This window comes from Bison bison, unplaced genomic scaffold (genome assembly GCF_000754665.1).
Source record: "Bison bison bison isolate TAMUID 2011002044 unplaced genomic scaffold, Bison_UMD1.0 scf7180017864475, whole genome shotgun sequence".
In the NCBI taxonomy this organism is placed as follows: domain Eukaryota; kingdom Metazoa; phylum Chordata; class Mammalia; order Artiodactyla; family Bovidae; genus Bison; species Bison bison.
Genome location: NW_011495036.1, coordinates 41,759 through 58,118, shown reverse-complemented (window position 1 = coordinate 58,118; position 16,360 = coordinate 41,759). Strand labels below are relative to the sequence as shown.

Below are 16,360 nucleotides of genomic sequence, written 5' to 3'. Positions count from 1 at the left end.
CTCAGAAAATTGCTGTTGGGTGTGAAACGGATCTGGGAGTTGATGCCTCTCTGCTTACATGTCACTGCTTTGTGAGAACAGAGTAGGAGCCAGCCCGCAGAGAGCCCGCAGCCTCCTGCCCTCCACATCGAAGCCCGTCTGAGCCCCTACCTCGGCCTCGATTTAGCTTGTGCATGTCCCTTAAGCTGAAGCTTTCTGCTGTCTGCACCATTTTCTCCAGAGACAAGCTGGGGTGGGGGTGGACAAGCTGCTGTGAGTTCCTAAACTTCCTCAGGTGGGAGCCACCTTCCCCAGAGAGCATCCCAGTGCACCACACGTGGGGTCCTGACAACGCATCTGAGTCCGAGTCGCTACGCAGGCTGATGGGACCTGACTGGGTTTGGTTTGGCAGCTCCTTCCAGAACTACGATACAAACATGCTTAACTGTTTTCTGTATTTTCTTCTTCTTTCAGTTCAGTTCAGTTGCTCAGTCACGTCCAACTCTTTGTGACCCACATGGACTGCAGCACGCCAGGTTTCCCTGTCCATCACCAATTCCTGGAACTTGTTTAAACTCATCTCCATCGACTCAGTGATGCCATCCAACCATCTCATCCTCTGTCATCCCCTTCTCATCCCACCTTCAGTCTTTCGCAGCATCAGGGTCTTTTCAGGGCCATGAGTCAGTTCTTCACATCAGGTGGCCAGTCTTGGAGCTTCAACTTCAGCATCAGTCCTCCAATGAATATTTAGGACTGATTTCAATTGACTGGTTGGATCTCCTTGCAGTCCAGGGGACTCCCTACTTAATATTCTCTGCTAAATATTATATATTTATTGAGGAAAAGGACCAAATCTTCCTGAGCTGTGAACCCAAACTCCATGCACCAGGCTGTGTTGATCCCTTTTTACACCTTCTTTCTTTAAGCCCCACTTGAACCCTTTGTTTAGATAGGCTCTGTCCAATGGGCGGTGCTAGTTCGTCTTTTTATAAATAAGGAAATGCGGTCTTGTGTGTGTGTGTTCCAGCTGTGCCAGGTCTTATTTGCAGCATGAGAGTACTTACTTGCGGCATATGGAATCTTAGCCCCCCCACCAGGGATTGAACTGGGTCCCCAGCATTGGGAGTGTGGAGTCTTGGCCACTGGGCCACCAAGGAAGTCCCCAAGGAAATGCAGCGTTAACTCCTGAATCCATGCAGGCATGCATGGCTGGGCCAGGATTTGAAAGCCCATGGTCTTAACCGCCAGTTTGCGCTGCCTGCTTGAGGAACTACTGTTACTATTGTTCCTTTACATTTCTTCTGGTGTTTATAATGACTCAAATATTCATGTACATTCAATGGAGTAAATATATCTTCCCCTGGAAAAGAGAATGGCTACCCACTCCAGGATTCTTGTTTGGAGAATCCCATGGGCAAAGGAGCCTGGTGGGTTCCATGGTTTTGCAAAGTTGGACACGACTGAATGACTAACACAAATAACAGTTAAGCTTTGGGGGGCTGGCATTGGGAATTCTAGTGAAATTGAACTGAATTTTTTTTTTCCCCTAGAGGAAAGAATGACACATCTTTCAGGATGGAAGAGACAAATTATTTCGTGTCAGAAAAACTCAAAGCTGAAAATCTATTGCCAAGTTATTTTGGAGTATTCCCTCTGCACTAACTGATTTTTGTGTATTTTTTAATTCTCAAGAAAATCCGAGAACTTGCTTCACTTATCTGTCCTTCAAAGCAAATTTCAATGAAATTGGTTCCATTGACGTGACTCTGGATTTTTGGAAATAATTTGAATAAAGTTGCTCAAATAAAGTTTTTAATGTTATTGTTTACAGGCCTATTTTTCTCATATTTTCTTTGTTAAATTTACACGTGACCAGAAATCCTCCTTTACCTTTCCTATTTCCTCAGAGAAGTTTTTTCTGAAACCTAGTTTTAATCCCTAGAAAGAAAGTCCAACTGCTTAGCCTTTAAATTCAGGCCAGCAGGACTTGGCATCTTCCATATTTGTTATTGTTGTTCAGTCGCTAAGTCATGCCCAACTCTTTGCAACCCAATGGGCTGCAGCACAGCAGCCCTCCCTGTCCCCCACTGTCTCCCAGTGGAAGTCGCTCAGTGGTGTGCAACTCTTTGCGACCCCATGGACTATACAGTCCATAGCATTCTCCAGGCCAGGAAACTGTCTCCCAGAGTTTGCTCAAATTCATATCCATTGAGTCAGTGATGCTATCTAACCATCTCATCCTCTGCCACCCACTTATCTTGCCTTCAATCTTTCTCCAGCATCAAGGTCTTTTCCAATGAGTCGGCTCTTTGCATCAGGTGGCCAAAGTAATGGAGCTTCGGCTTCAGCATCAGACCTTCCAATATTAGGAGGTAGCAAATTGAATCACTGTTCAACTCACCCATAAAAGTAATGCCAAACAGCTTAATATTTTTAGATGAAAACATAAACGGTCCTGTGATGTCCCAAAACACCTGCAGCCACTTAACACCTGTGACAGCTCATGATTTTTATCAGAGCTGTTTATAATAGAGTTTATAATAGAGTATCACAGTGACTTTTTTTTTAACTTGTATACCCTTTAATTTTGTTTACTTTTTGGATACACATAGCATTTTTTAAAAATTTAATAAATGCAAATATCCCTTTTTAAAATACTTATGTATTTATTTGGCTGCTCCTGTTGTTACTTGCAGCGTGCGGGATCTTCAGTCTTCGTTGTGGTACGTAGGATCTAGCTCCCTGACCCCAGCCCCCTGCATCAGGAGCAGAGTCTTAGCCGCTGGACCACCAGAGACATCCCAACATTTAAAAGTTTTAATTCTTGTTTTGATTTTTTTCAGTTGTAAAGACAGTTTCTCATCTAGGTCATCATAAGATACAGATGGTTAAAATTTATTTATTTTTAATTGGCAGATAATTGCTTTACAATACTGTGCTGTTTTCTGCCTTATATTAACATGAAATCAGCCATAGGTGTACGTATGTCCCCTCCCTATTGAACCTCCCTTCCACCTCCCACCCCATCCCACCCCCTCTAGGTTATCACAGAATGTTGGATTTGAGCTCCCACATCGTACGACACATTTTCACTGGCCATCTATGGTAATGTGTGTGTTTTAATGCTACTCTCTCAATCCATCCCACCCACTCCTTCCCCTCTGTGTCCACAAGTTTCTCCTCTGTGTTTGCATCTCTATTGCTGCCCTGCAGATAAGTTCACAAGTACCATCTTTATAGGTTCCATATATATGTGTTAATATGTGATATTTGTCTTTTTTTTTTGACCGACTTCATACTGTATGACAGGCTCTCGGTTCATCCACCTCATTAGAACGGACTCAAATGCATTCCTTTTTATAGTTGAGTAATATTCCATTGTGTGTATGTACCACAGCTTCTTTATCCATTCATCTGTCAATGGACATCTACATTGCTTCCGTGTCCTCGCTATTGTAAATAGCACTGCAGTGAACACTGGGGTACACGTGTCCTTTTCAGGTAACGTTTCCTCAGGGTATACGCCCAGTAGTGGGATTGTTGGGTCATATGGTAGTTTTATCCCTAGTATTTTAAGCAGTCTCCATACTGTTCTCCATAGTGGCTATATCAAGTTGCATTTCTGCTAACAGTGCAGGAGGGTTCCCATTTTTCCACACATTCTCCAGCATTTATTGTTTGTGGATTTTTCTGATGATGGCCATTCTGACCTCAGTGTGGTGATACCTCATTGTAGTTTTGATTTGCATTTCTCTACTAATGAGCGATGTTGAGCATCTTTTCACATGTTTATTAGTCATCAATGGGTCTTCTTTGGAGAAATGTCTGTTCAGGTCCTCTGCCCACTTTTTGATTGAGTTGTTTTCCTGGTTTTGAGCTGAAGGAGCTGCTTGTATGTTTTGGAGATTAATCCTTCATCAGTTGTTTCGTTTGCTAAATTTTCTCCAATTCTGAAGGTTGTTTTTTCATCTTGTTTATAGTTTCCTTAGTTGTGCAAAAGCTTTTTAATTTACTTAATGGACAGTAACTTTTAAATAGGAGAAGGCAATGGCACCCCACTCCAGTACTCTTGCCTGGAAAATCCCATGGACAGAGGAGTCTGGTGGGCTACAGTCCATGGGGTCGCTAAGATTCGGACACGACTGAGTGACTTCACTTTCACTTTTCACTTTCACACATTGGAGAAGGAAATGGAAACCCACTCTGGTGTTCTTGCCTGGAATCCCAGGGACGGGGGAGACTGGTGGGCTGCCATCTATGGGGTCGCAGAGTCAGACATGACTGAAGCGACTTAGCAGCAGCAGCAGCAACTTTTAAATAAAATCATGCAAATATTCACAATACAGTGACAAAACCCATGTACCAACATCCTGAGTAAATGGTTGTTAATACATTTCTGTGTATAATGGTGTTTTAAGTTGATTAAAGATTAAGTTGCACACCTTTCCTTCCCATCCGCCTACCAGAGGTGACGCTCTCCCTGTATGGATGTTCCCTTTCTGCCCACATCTTTACACTGCAACATCACCTGCGGCCATAACAAAACACCAGAGACCCAGTACTTAAACAACAAAACTTTGCTTCTGGAGATGAAGGCTGAGATCCAGGAGAGGGCACAGCTGGACTCTGGGAGGACCCACTTCCTGGCCTGCAGACGGCTTCCTTCTCATGTCACGTGGAGAAAGAAGGAGCTACCTAGTGTCTTTTATAAAGGGCACCAATCTTGTCACGGGGGCCCCACCCTCAGGACCTCATTCAAGCCCAGTCACCTCCCAAACCAGCCTCCTACTGGCTTTTCAAGCATCCTCTTGTGACACTGTTTTTTTTAATTTGCTGTATTACTGATTTGGGTATATTCTGTTTACCAATCTGGTTATATGAACCAACCTAGTTTTATATAAATTGCAAGTAACTTCTTCCAACTGTGACTTACTTAACTTTATGATATTTTATTGTACAGAAGATAAATTTATTTTTAACTTTTATGTTGATATGTTATATTTTCATTTTTATTCAAGAATTTTTTTTTTTTAATTGCACTGCATGGCATGAGGCTCTTAGTTCCCCAACCAGGGACAGAACCTGAGCTCCCTGCAGTGGAAGCATGGAGTTTTAATCACTAAATCACCAGGGAAGTCCCAGAAGATATATTATAACTTAGGAAAGTTAATCCTTTATTTTTAACTGGTTTCTCTTATTACTTTTAAAAGACATCCTACCCTACTCTCATGATCAAAATGACTATATTGTCTTAAATTTTTGCTTTCTGAGTTTAGATCTATAAACCATCTGGAGATATTTTCCACAGGCATGAATGGAATTGATCAGAGACCTGACTGTGCAATCGTACGGCTCCCCCCAGGACCTATAGTGAAGGGCACATTCCTTTCCGGCTGTGTCACTGGGACTTGAGTCTTCCAGCAGCCACCATCTTCATCACTTGGCAGGAAGTAACTTCACTGTCTATTCTGTGGGCATGACCAAGAGTGTGAGACCAGTCTGCCCGGAAGCCTCCGATGCAGGTTGGTTTTCTGGACGGCTTTGCAATCGTCCCACCCATGGGCCCAGGGTGGTGACCGCCTTGGGCTGTTACAGGGGGACTGGTTTGGAAATCCCACCTTCATCTGTTCTGGGACAACCCAAGACTGTCCTGCTGGCAGCATGAGTACAGGAAGAGTTTCCCTGCCCTTCTCCCCCTGCCTGTTTCTTGGACTTGGAGGTAATTCCTCCCTTTGGCCCTTCATGGGTTCTGCCCCAGGCCTCACTGGGTCCCTTCCCATCCTGGCCCAGTGGACCCTGATATGAAAGAGACGAGGGTGGACGGTGTGGTGTCACTTCCTCCCTGAGGCCCCCCTGAGTGACACCCTGTGGACGGGCACCAGCACTGCCCCCACTGGAGGCCGCCCTCCCTCACCCTGGGTGCATCATGGTCGCTGGGAGACGTCTCCTTTCCCTTTAAGAGCGGGACTCCTGGAAGCAGCGCTGGACAGCAGCAGGGCTCCCCTGGCCACCCCAGCACAGAGCCTGGCAGTGGACACACCGTCCACGTGGGAGGAACTGAAATGCAGTGAAGACACAAAGGGGACCCCAGATCCTCTGGCTGCACACACACACACACACACACACACACACACTCAGGGGACACAAGAATGAAATCCCCGCTAGGACTGGAATTTCCCTTCACCCCACTGTCTCAGCTCTGGGGTGTCATCTCCTTGCAGTCAGGAATCTGCTCCCCAAATAGCAAGGGAGGTTTATTTCAAGGGGAGGAAAGAAAGGCGCACTGATTATTTAAGTACAGTACTTTTTCTTACAAACGGAATTAACAGTGGTTTGCGGTGCTGTGGTGGGGTTTGCCCCCAGGAGAAATGTAGGTACGTTTTGCACTTAGACCATCTAGGGGATTCCTTCAGGTGAAGCCAAAAGCCGCTGCTGACTGCAGGTATCCAAGATGTTGAGCGTCTCCAGAGCTGCCCTCCAAACCCCAGGATCTGAGTCCAGCTGTAGCTCCTGGAGCGCTGAGAGTGAGTGTACGAGGAGGGTGGGGACCCTGCAGCCAGGCCCTCGTCCTCTGCCCGCCCTGAGTGGTGCGTGCTGATGAGAGCTGACTGAGGGGCGAGGGGCTCATGGGGGTTTGAACTTCATCCCCGTCCCGAAAGTGAATTCGGAAGATGGCAGGTGCAGTCGTGTCTCCACATGCATCTCCCATTCCTTGGGCCTTCCATCACGTCAACAGGGACAGGAAGATGACCCCCAGGCCCCAGCTGCTACAGGGAGCAGGCAGAAAGCACAAGGAACCATGAGAGCTATCTTCCTAGAAAGCCCCCCGCAGGTTCATCCACCTCTGTGTGCCCTGGCCACCCACGCCTCCCATCCCAAATACAACCAGGGTCAGCTGACTCTCCCCTCGGGCGGTTTCACCAAGCTCCCAAATTAACAGGGTGGACTCATTTTTGACTCACACTTGAAGCTCCACTATTTACAATTCCGTAATGCTGGAAAATCCAGCTTTTTCAAGTAATGCAAAGACATCTGCTTCATAATCATTCCTAAAATGACAGTCAGAAATGCCCATCACATGAATATTAGGTCGGCGAGAGATTTGGACTGCAAGGAGATCCAACCAGTCCATTCTGAAGGAGATCAGCCCTGGGATTTCTTTGGAAGGAATGATGCTAAAGCTGAAACTCCAGTACTTTGGCCACCTCATGCAAAGAGTTGACTCATTGGAAAAGACTCTGATGCTGGGAGGGATTGGGGGCAAGAGGAGAAGGGGACGACAGAGGATGAGATGGCTGGTTGGCATCACTGACTCGATAGACGTGAGTCTGAGTGAACTCCGGGAGTTGGTGAAGGACAGGGAGGCCTGGCGTGCTGCGATTCATGGGGTCACAAAGAGTCGGACACGACTGAGCGACTGAACTGAACTGAACTGAGAGATTTGGTTTCACCTGATGAGAGTTTCTGTTAAGGGTTTAGTTCCAGACGTCTAGTTCAGCATCGGGCAGGTATGAAGCACCATGGGACACACGGGGGACTTCTGCCCAAGCATGACTCCCAACACCTGTCCCCACTCCAGACCTGGGTCTGACCAGATGGTCTTCAAGGTCCCTCCTGCATCAGGAGACGTGCCTGCTCACCTGCCAAGTTACATGCAGCAATTCTGATCCATGACAAGTTGCTTTTAACATAGGTCATTGTTTCTAGCAAGAAGTTGTAGAGAACAGCAGGCTTTTTCTGAGTCTGCAAAAAGAGATCCTGCAGACTGGCTACTCACAGATGGCGGTCATCTGCTCACAGATGCCTATCCATCTGATGCTAGAGGGTCTGCCCAGAGAGGACAAGTGCTCATCTCAAAGTCACACAGCAGAGTAGCAGGTAGGCAACTTAAGGACCTTCAGGTTTCCGTTACTCTTCTCTGGCCCAGAGAGATCACACTCGCCCACAGTATGCACTGTCCGATAGGGTAGCCACTGGCCACACGTGGGCCTTGAGCACCTGAAGCATGGCTTGCTGTTGTTCAGCCGCTCAGTTGTGTCCAACTCCCTGGGACCCCATGGACTGCAGCACGCCAGGCTTCCCTGCCCTTCATTATCTCCGGAGTTTGCTCAAACTCAAGTCCATGGATTTGATGATTCCATCCAATCAACGAGGCTAGTCTGAATTAAGTGTAAAGTGCCTCCTGGATACTGAAGACGTTATCCCAAACAGCTAAACTATTACATTAATAATTGTCTATTGATTGCCTGTTGAAATGGCAATGATTTGGAACTACTGGGTTAAATAAAATCTATTATTAAATTTGGTTTAACCTCTTTTCATGTTTTTCAACATAAATCTTAAAGATGGGTGTTTGGTTTGCATTCTCTTTCTGTCGGACAGAGCTGGTCTCGACACCTCATGTCTAGCAGGATCACAGGATGAAGCCCCAAGCCCCTGGGGCTGGGCCCTGTCTCAGCTTCCTCACCAGGACGGAGCACAGGGTCATCTGGAAACCGGTCATCTCCTTAGGGGCAGCGACATCACTGTGGTCCGTGGAGCTCTCCAGGGCCTTCCAGCCCCAGAAGTGCACACACTGAAACATGGTAGCCACGCAGGCCTGGAGGACACAGGACAGGATGGCAGGAGAGGCGGCAGGCGGCCCTGGGGGGCCACACAAGGGGTGGGGCTGGGGGCTGGCACTCCATCAGTAAGCTAGGGGGCAGCCCCCCAAAGGCCTCAGGAAGCCAAAGAAGGGCGGGCTGATGAGCCCCAGGGGGCTGCCTGGGACTCAAACCCTACTGGCCCGTGTGACACCTTGGACACGTTTACTGCGAAGCCCCATGGGCACAGGTGCAGCCCCAGTGCCCCCTCAGCCATTGGCCAGCACTGGGTGCCCTCAGCAGCCCTGCCGGGACCTACCACCTCCAGGAGCCTGGGGTTTGGGGCCTGGCTGCAACTCCCCCAGATCCCCTCTCCCCAGATCTCCCTCGCCCCATCCCCTGCAGTAACCAGGTCACTGGTCTCTGGCCTCTGCTGAGGTTGGGCCACAGGAAGGTACTGGAATGGAGGGCAGGGAAGGAGGTTGGGGTGTCTGCTCCCCCAGGAGCAGGAGAGGCAACAGCACCCATGGGGGCCCCGGCCGTGCTGGCCTCTCCTCTTTGTGGCTCCTTCATTAAGGCCTTTCATCCCCTTTGGGGGTAGGCAGTCACTTTCTTCCCTGAAGCCCTGCCTCCAGGAAAGTTGCTGATAAAACACTAAAGGATTGTGAACTTTTGATAGAGGCAGTGAGGATAATGAAAGTCATGTCCGACTCTGAGACTCCATGGACTGTACCTCTGTCCATGGGATTCTCCAGGCAAGAATACTAGAGTGAGTAGCCATTCCTTCTCCAGGGGAACTTCTTAATCCAGGGATCGAACATGAGTCTCCTGAATTGAAGGCAGATTATTTTGGGGGACTCCAAAATCACTGCAGATGGTGATTGCAGCCATGAAATTAAAAGACTCTTACTCCTTGGAAGGAAAGTTATGACCAACCTAGAGAGCATATTCAAAAGCAGACACATTACTTTGTCAACAAAGGTCCGTTTAGTCAAGGCTATTGTTTCTCCAGTAGTCATGTATGGATGTGAGAGTTGAACTATAAAGAAAGCTAAAAGCCAAAGAATTGATGCTTTTGAACTGTGGTGTTGGAGAAGACCCTTGAGAGTACCTGGACTGCAAGGAGATCCAACCAGTCCATCCTAAATGAGATCAGTCCTGAGTGTTCATTGGAAGGACTAATGCTGAAGCTGAAACTCCAATACTTTGGCCACCTGATGTGAAGAACTGACCCATTTGAAAAGACCCTGATCCTGGGAAAGATTGAGGGCAGGAGGAGAAGGGGACGACAGAGGATGAGATGGTTGGATGGCATCACCAACTCAATGGTCATGATCAGGTAAACTCCAGGAGTTGGTGATGCACAGGGAGGTGTGGCTGTTGCAGTCCATGGGGTCACAAAGAATTGGACGTGACTGGGCGACTGAACTGAACTGAACTGAAGAGCCTTGGTTGGGGGGCTGAGAGCACCATTCTAAGAGGCTTCCAGAGAGCTGAAGATGGAGCAAGGGCACCTCACCTGCCAGGCACCGATCTGCCAGAACTGCTCCGACTCCTGGATCCTCTCTTCAAAGTCATGGAGCATGCCCAGCACCGTCTTCGCCTGGCCCCGGGCACACAGGCCAAAGCACAGAATGACGCCCTGTGGGGAGACCCAGCAGGCAGGTTGAGGGTGGGGATGCTGGGGAGCACCCCGCCCTCACACAGATAAACGCACAGGTGCGCACACAGCACATTCTCCTGAGAGAGTCATTTCCTAGGCAGGTTGATAGGGAGTCTAGGGGTCCCCAAGGAGAGAGGGGTCTGGAATTCTCGAGGAGGAAGAAAGGACAAACTTTTTTTCTTTCTCCACAGTCCTTAGGATTATATAACAATAATGTATCCTGCCTAAGGACAGTCTTTGGATTCAACCTTCTGTTATCTTAAAATGTTAATTATGGGAGTAGACCTGGTCTTTACAAGGATGTATCTTGCCTGAGGACAGTGTTATCTTAAAATGTAAATTATGGGAGTAGGTCTGATGAGGTCTTTACAACCTCCAGATATTCTCTGGATTATATAACTTCACTGTTAACACTAGCAAGCGGGTACTCTTTCTGCCCCCTTCTGATGCCTATGTCAGAAGCTTTTTTATCTCCTTTATACTTTAATAAAACTTTATTACACAAAAGCTCTGAGCGATCAAGCCTCGTCTCTGGCCCCGGATTGAATTCTTCTCCTCCGGGGGCCAAGAATCCCGGTGTATTCGCGTGATTCAACAACAACCTTTCATCTTGGGAGCTCGTCCGGGATCCTTCAAGACAAGGTAAGGATACTTGGAGCTTTAGTTCTTCGTTCTCTTAGCGAACACGTTTTCTGCCGTGCTTTACTAACTCTACGGTGTGCTTGTGTGAATGAATGACATGCCCTGCGTGAAGCAAGTAAGGAGCCCTGCTCTGAGGTTCCACGGTGATCTCATACGGCTTATGGCAGAAACCTGTCAGGCGTTATACCGACCTGCCAATGCCAAGAGGCACCCAATGTCTCCTTCAGGAGCCGACCAGAAATGGGCAAAGCGTGTGGACCGAACTCTCCTTTCTCGGTCAAACTTTTTGGTCTCTTTGACCATTTCATAACTCCTTGGGAATTAGAAGTACTAACTTAATCTATCGGATCATAGACTTTCAAGGGACTTGTGATCTATACTGTTATTGTGTACTGCTGCTTAGGTCCCAAACTTAGATTGGTAGTCAAGAAAGCGCCTAGCCTTGCTAGGAATCGAAACTTCAGAAGCTAGATGGAGCTCTAGCTCCCAGAACATCTCTGAGGTTAAAGGTTACTCAGATTGGGACTACAATGGGTTTTTTTCCTTTGGTAACGCTGGCTCTTAGTAGATCAGAGGAGGCTGTTATACTGGTGTGGTGATGCTTGGAAAGAACATCTCAGTTTTATGTTCACGTCAGTCTTATTGTAGTCAGGAAATACTCAGGGTTGTGCACAGGCACTCAGGTGACAAATGTTTCCCACAGCGGTCTTAGCTTGAGAGGCATTCTGGAAGGTTACTCTGATTCACCCCGGGTGACATCAGAGGCAAGCAAGGTTAAGGGTGGAGAGCTGGACGTCAAGTAGGGATGCTATCAAGTCTACCCCTGGTACATCCCCACCCCATCCCGGTGGTAGAACCGGGAGGGACGAGTACGGCGCCTGCGTCGGTAAGGGACAGACTAAGTCCGACTAGGAAGGAAAAGCTTTTGGTGTAACGTCTGTCTACACCCCCACCTAGAGCAGGGAGGGACGCCTCCGGTAGAAAAATGGCGCTGGCCGCTTTTTTCTCTCTTACAGATGGGAGCTAACAATTCCAGCCTCGCTCCTTTGAACTGTATCCTGAAAAACTGGGATAGATTTGATCCCCAGGGCTTAAAGAAGACACACCTGGTCTTCCTATGTGATACTGCATGGCCATGGTATCCATTGGAGGACGGCGAACGGTGGCCAGTTGGAGGGTCTCTTAAGTATAATACTGTTCTACAATTAGGTTCTGTAAGGAACAAGGGAAATGGGTAGAAGTAGCATATGTGTTGCCCTTTTTCTCTCTGCGAAATATGCCAGACTTATGTCCTAAGGGTATAGATTTGGGCGTGAAATCTTCAGCTCCCTCCTGTCCTCTTACTTTGCCCCCATACCTGGGACTCCAAACTGGGATTCAAACTGCCCACATGGAGGTCCAAACAACTCCTGTCTCAGTACGACCTCAGACTACTCTGGTTTCAGTAGAAACTCAGACCATCGAAGTAAGAGATGAGATGGAGGACAGGAGACAAAGAGAAGAGGAGAAACAGGTTTCTCCAATCTATCCCTGGGATCATATGCGCAGAGCAGCCAGAGAGACTGAGGAACAGCCACACAAGCTGTTGCCTCTTTATGAAACACCTACCGGGAGAAAGTCTGTGAGAGTTAATAAGCCTTTCTCTTATTAAGAAATACAAAGAATCAAGGAGGATCTGGGAGACTATTTAGAGGACCCAGAAAAATATATCAGAGCTTTTAAAGGTGTTACTCTGCTTTATGACCTCACTTGGAAGGATGTGATGTATATCTTGGGACAAACGCTGACTCCTGAGTCAAAGACTCGAGTTTTAGGAAAAGCGGTTGCTTATGGAGATGAATGGCTTGGTAATGAATCAGTAGGGAAGAGGGAGAGCGAGATAGCGGCCCTCCCCACTGGGAATCAGGCGGTCCCAACTATAGAACCAGACTGGGACTACAACACAGCTAAAGGAAGATGGGATCAGAGTCATTTTGTTAGATGTATTCTTGAAGGACTTAGGCAGGCGCGTTCTAAGCCTTTAAACTATGGCAAATTGGCAGACATAGAACAGGAGAAGGAAGCTCCTGGTAAATTCCTAGATAGACTGAGAGAAGGCCTTCGCAGATTCGCTGAGATTGATCCCGAAAGTGAAGAGGGAAAAGTGATCTTAAAGGATAGATTTCTCACTCAGTCGGCTCCAGATATCCGCCGTAAGCTATTAAAGCAGGCGTATGGACCAAATCAGTCTTTAGATACTCTGTTACAACTGGCTCAGACAGTCTATTATGGTAGGGAATATGAGGAAAAGAAAGAAAGGCAAAAAAGTACAAAGAAAAAGGCAGAAGCCTTCACCATGGCTATGAAAAACGTTCTTAAACAGCCTGAGAAAAATGCCCAGAGGGACCCAGGTAAAAAGGGATGGGCTTGCTATTACTGTGGAAAGGAGGGACATCTCAAGCGGGATTGCCCTCAGGCATTTAAGCCACCCCCAGCTGCATGTCCGGTCTGCAAAGGACCACACTGAAAGAGAGAATGCCCCCAGAGGCGTAGGTCTCCGGGGTCAGACTCTCAAGACAACCAGGACTGAAGGTGCCTGGGGGTCCCCACACAAGCTCCCATCCTAATTACACCTGAGGAACCCCGGGTATTAATAAATTGTGGGGGGCCAATCCATCGATTTCCTTTTAGATACTGGGGCAACTTATTCTGTGCTTACTGAAGCCCCTGGCCCACTTTCTTCCCGATCCGCTTCCCTAATGGGTCTGTCTGGACGAGCCAAAAGATATTATTTCAGTTATTCTTTATCTTGCAACTGGGATTCTGTGCTGTTTTTACACGAGTTTCTGATCGTGCCAGAACCTCCCTCACCCCTTTTGGGAAGGGATATACTGAGCAAGGTCCATGCCTCTGTTTTCATGAATATGGAGCCCTCCCTTTCTCTCCCTTTAGTTGAACAAAATGTAAATCCTAGAGTACGGGCTGATGGAAAATCTGTGGGTCGAGCACAAAATGCTATTCCTGTAGTTGTTAAGCTCAAAGACCCACATATATTTCCACATAAGAAGCAGTATCCACTGAAACCTAGTTAAGGAAGGGTTAAAACCCATCATCGAAAATTTCAAGGAGCAGAGACTGTTAATTCCCTGTAACAGTCCTTGCAACACTCCTATTTTGGGTATAAAGAAATCGAATGGTAAATGGAGACTAGTTCAAGATTTAAGAATAATAAATGAGGCTGTAATTCCTTTACACCCCGTGGTGCCTAATCCTTATACTCTTATACTCTATTGTCTGAAATTCCTGAACGGGCCAAATATTTCTCAGTAATTGATTTAAAGGATGCCTTCTATTCAGTGCCTTTGGCGGAAGAAAGTCAATTTCTATTTGCCTTTGAAGACCCTACGCAGCCAGCTTCTCAGTTAACCTGGACAGTTTTGCCCCAGGGATTTCGTGACAGTCCTCACTTATTCGGACAAAGTTTGTCTCGGGATCTACAAAACTTTAATAGCTCTGAAGCAGTGGTGTTACAATATGTAGATGATATTTTGCTCTGTGCTGAGACAGAGGAAGCTTGTTCGCGAGCCTCAGAAGATCTTAAACTTTCTGGCAGGCTGTGGTTACAAGGCATCAAGAGAAAAGGCTCAGCTTTGTCAACCATCGGCTAGATATCTGGGCCTAATCATATCAGAAGGGACTAGGGCCATAGGCCCTGAGAGAATTAAACCTATACTAAATCATCCCCTACCTATGACTTTAAGACGATTGAGAGGATTTTGGGGAATCACAGGCTACTGTCGCATTTGGATTCTGGGTTACGGGGAACTTGCCCAGCCTTTATATAAACTTATAGCTGAAACTCAGCAGGCCCAAACCGACAAACTGGTTTGGTCTCCAGAAACTCAAAAGGCTTTTAAGGTTCTTCAGACTGCTCTCCTGCAAGCTCCAGCTCTGAGCTTACCCACAGGGTCAGAATTTGTTTGTCACTGAAAGAAAAGGTGTGGCATTGGGAGTTTTGACACAACCCCAAGGGCCTCACCAGCAACCTATTGCTTATCTAAGCAGAGAATTAGATGTAGTTTGCAGTGGGTGGCCCCACTGCCTAAAAATAATTGGGGCAGCGGCTTTATTAGCACCTGAAGCTTTAAAAATAATTAATGGACGAAACCTTACTGTACTGACTTCTCACGATGTGAGTGGAATCTTAAATTCTAAGGTTAATATTTGGATGACAGACAGTAGGCTTCTTAAGTATCAGTCATTGTTATTAGAAGGACCAATAACTAAGCTTAAAGTTTGTGGAAATTTAAATCCTGCCACTTTCCTTCCTGAGAAGGAAAATGAAACACCTGATCACAATTGTTCTCAATTCCTAACTTTAAACTATGCAGCTCGGGAGGATCTAAAGGATACCCCATTAGACAATCCTGACATGGAAATATTTACAGATGGCAGTTCTTTTGTTCAGGATGGAAAGCGTAAAACAGGTTATGCCGTGGTGACTGCTGAACAGGTTTTGGAAGCAAAATCTCTCCCCCAGGAAACCAGTGCTCAGTTAGTGGAGCTTGCAGCTCTGACCCAAGCTCTAGAGTTAAGCAAAGGGCAGTGGATGGGCCTGATAACCAATGTGAGCTTACTTCTGCTGACTCCAAATATCCTGAGTCTGCCGTTGGATCCTCAAGACAATGTCTTCCTGTCCTGGGCTCACTCCTATGCTGCATTCCACAATCGGTCTAACTGCTGGGTCTGCGGAGAGCTCCCCTCTTCATCAGTGGAAGGCTTCCAGAGGTAGACATCTCCACTTCAAGGAAAAGACTTTCTCCAAGTCTATGAATATCTTCGACAACAATCACATGCGATGACTCTTCTTCATCTGATGACATCTACCAACCCTAAAATGGACTGGTGCAACACGTTGCACTTTAACTATGGACATAATGTGTCTTTTAATTTCGATTTTAACTTGTTTTAATGACTATGTTGCCTGCATCTGTAACTGTATAACTGGATTTGTTTCTAGCCGCATGAAAGCTTTTAAGTTACAAATGGTTGCTCAAACTCCTGCTACTGCTGTAGCTTCCCCCAGATATCCTCAATATGAGGATTAGGAGAATATGTTGCCTCACCAATTTAGGGAAAACACCCCTTGTCAGCTCGGAAGTAGTTATGGAACGAGAACGATGCCCCTTTTCCCTAGGCAACATAATTCTCCTAAAAGAAAAGGGGGGAATGAGAGTCATTTCCTAGGCAGGTTGATAGGGAGTCTAGGGGTCCCCAAGGAGAGAGGGGTCTGGAATTCTCAAGGAGGAAGAAAGGACAAAGTTTTTTTCTTTCTCCACAGTCCTTAGGATTATATAACAATAATGTATCCTGCCTAAGGACAGTCTTTGGATTCAACCTTCTGTTATCTTAAAATGTTAATTATGGGAGTAGACCTGGTCTTCACAAGGATGTATCTTGCCTGAGGACAGTGTTATCTTAAAATGTAAATTATGGGAGTAGGTCTGATGAG

General features: G+C 46.8%; 1 protein-coding gene across 1 annotated transcript in view; it reads left to right on the top strand.

Annotated features, from left to right (window-relative positions):
- HJURP (Holliday junction recognition protein) overlaps nt 1–1,916 on the top strand; it is a 12,995-nt gene extending 11,079 nt beyond the window's left edge. The window contains exon 9 of the mRNA XM_010862063.1: nt 1,531–1,916. Coding sequence (XP_010860365.1) covers nt 1,531–1,644 — 114 coding nt within the window. The 3' untranslated portion in view covers nt 1,645–1,916. The remainder of the gene's footprint in view (nt 1–1,530) is intronic.
- The last annotated feature ends 14,444 nt before the right edge of the window (nt 1,917–16,360 follow it).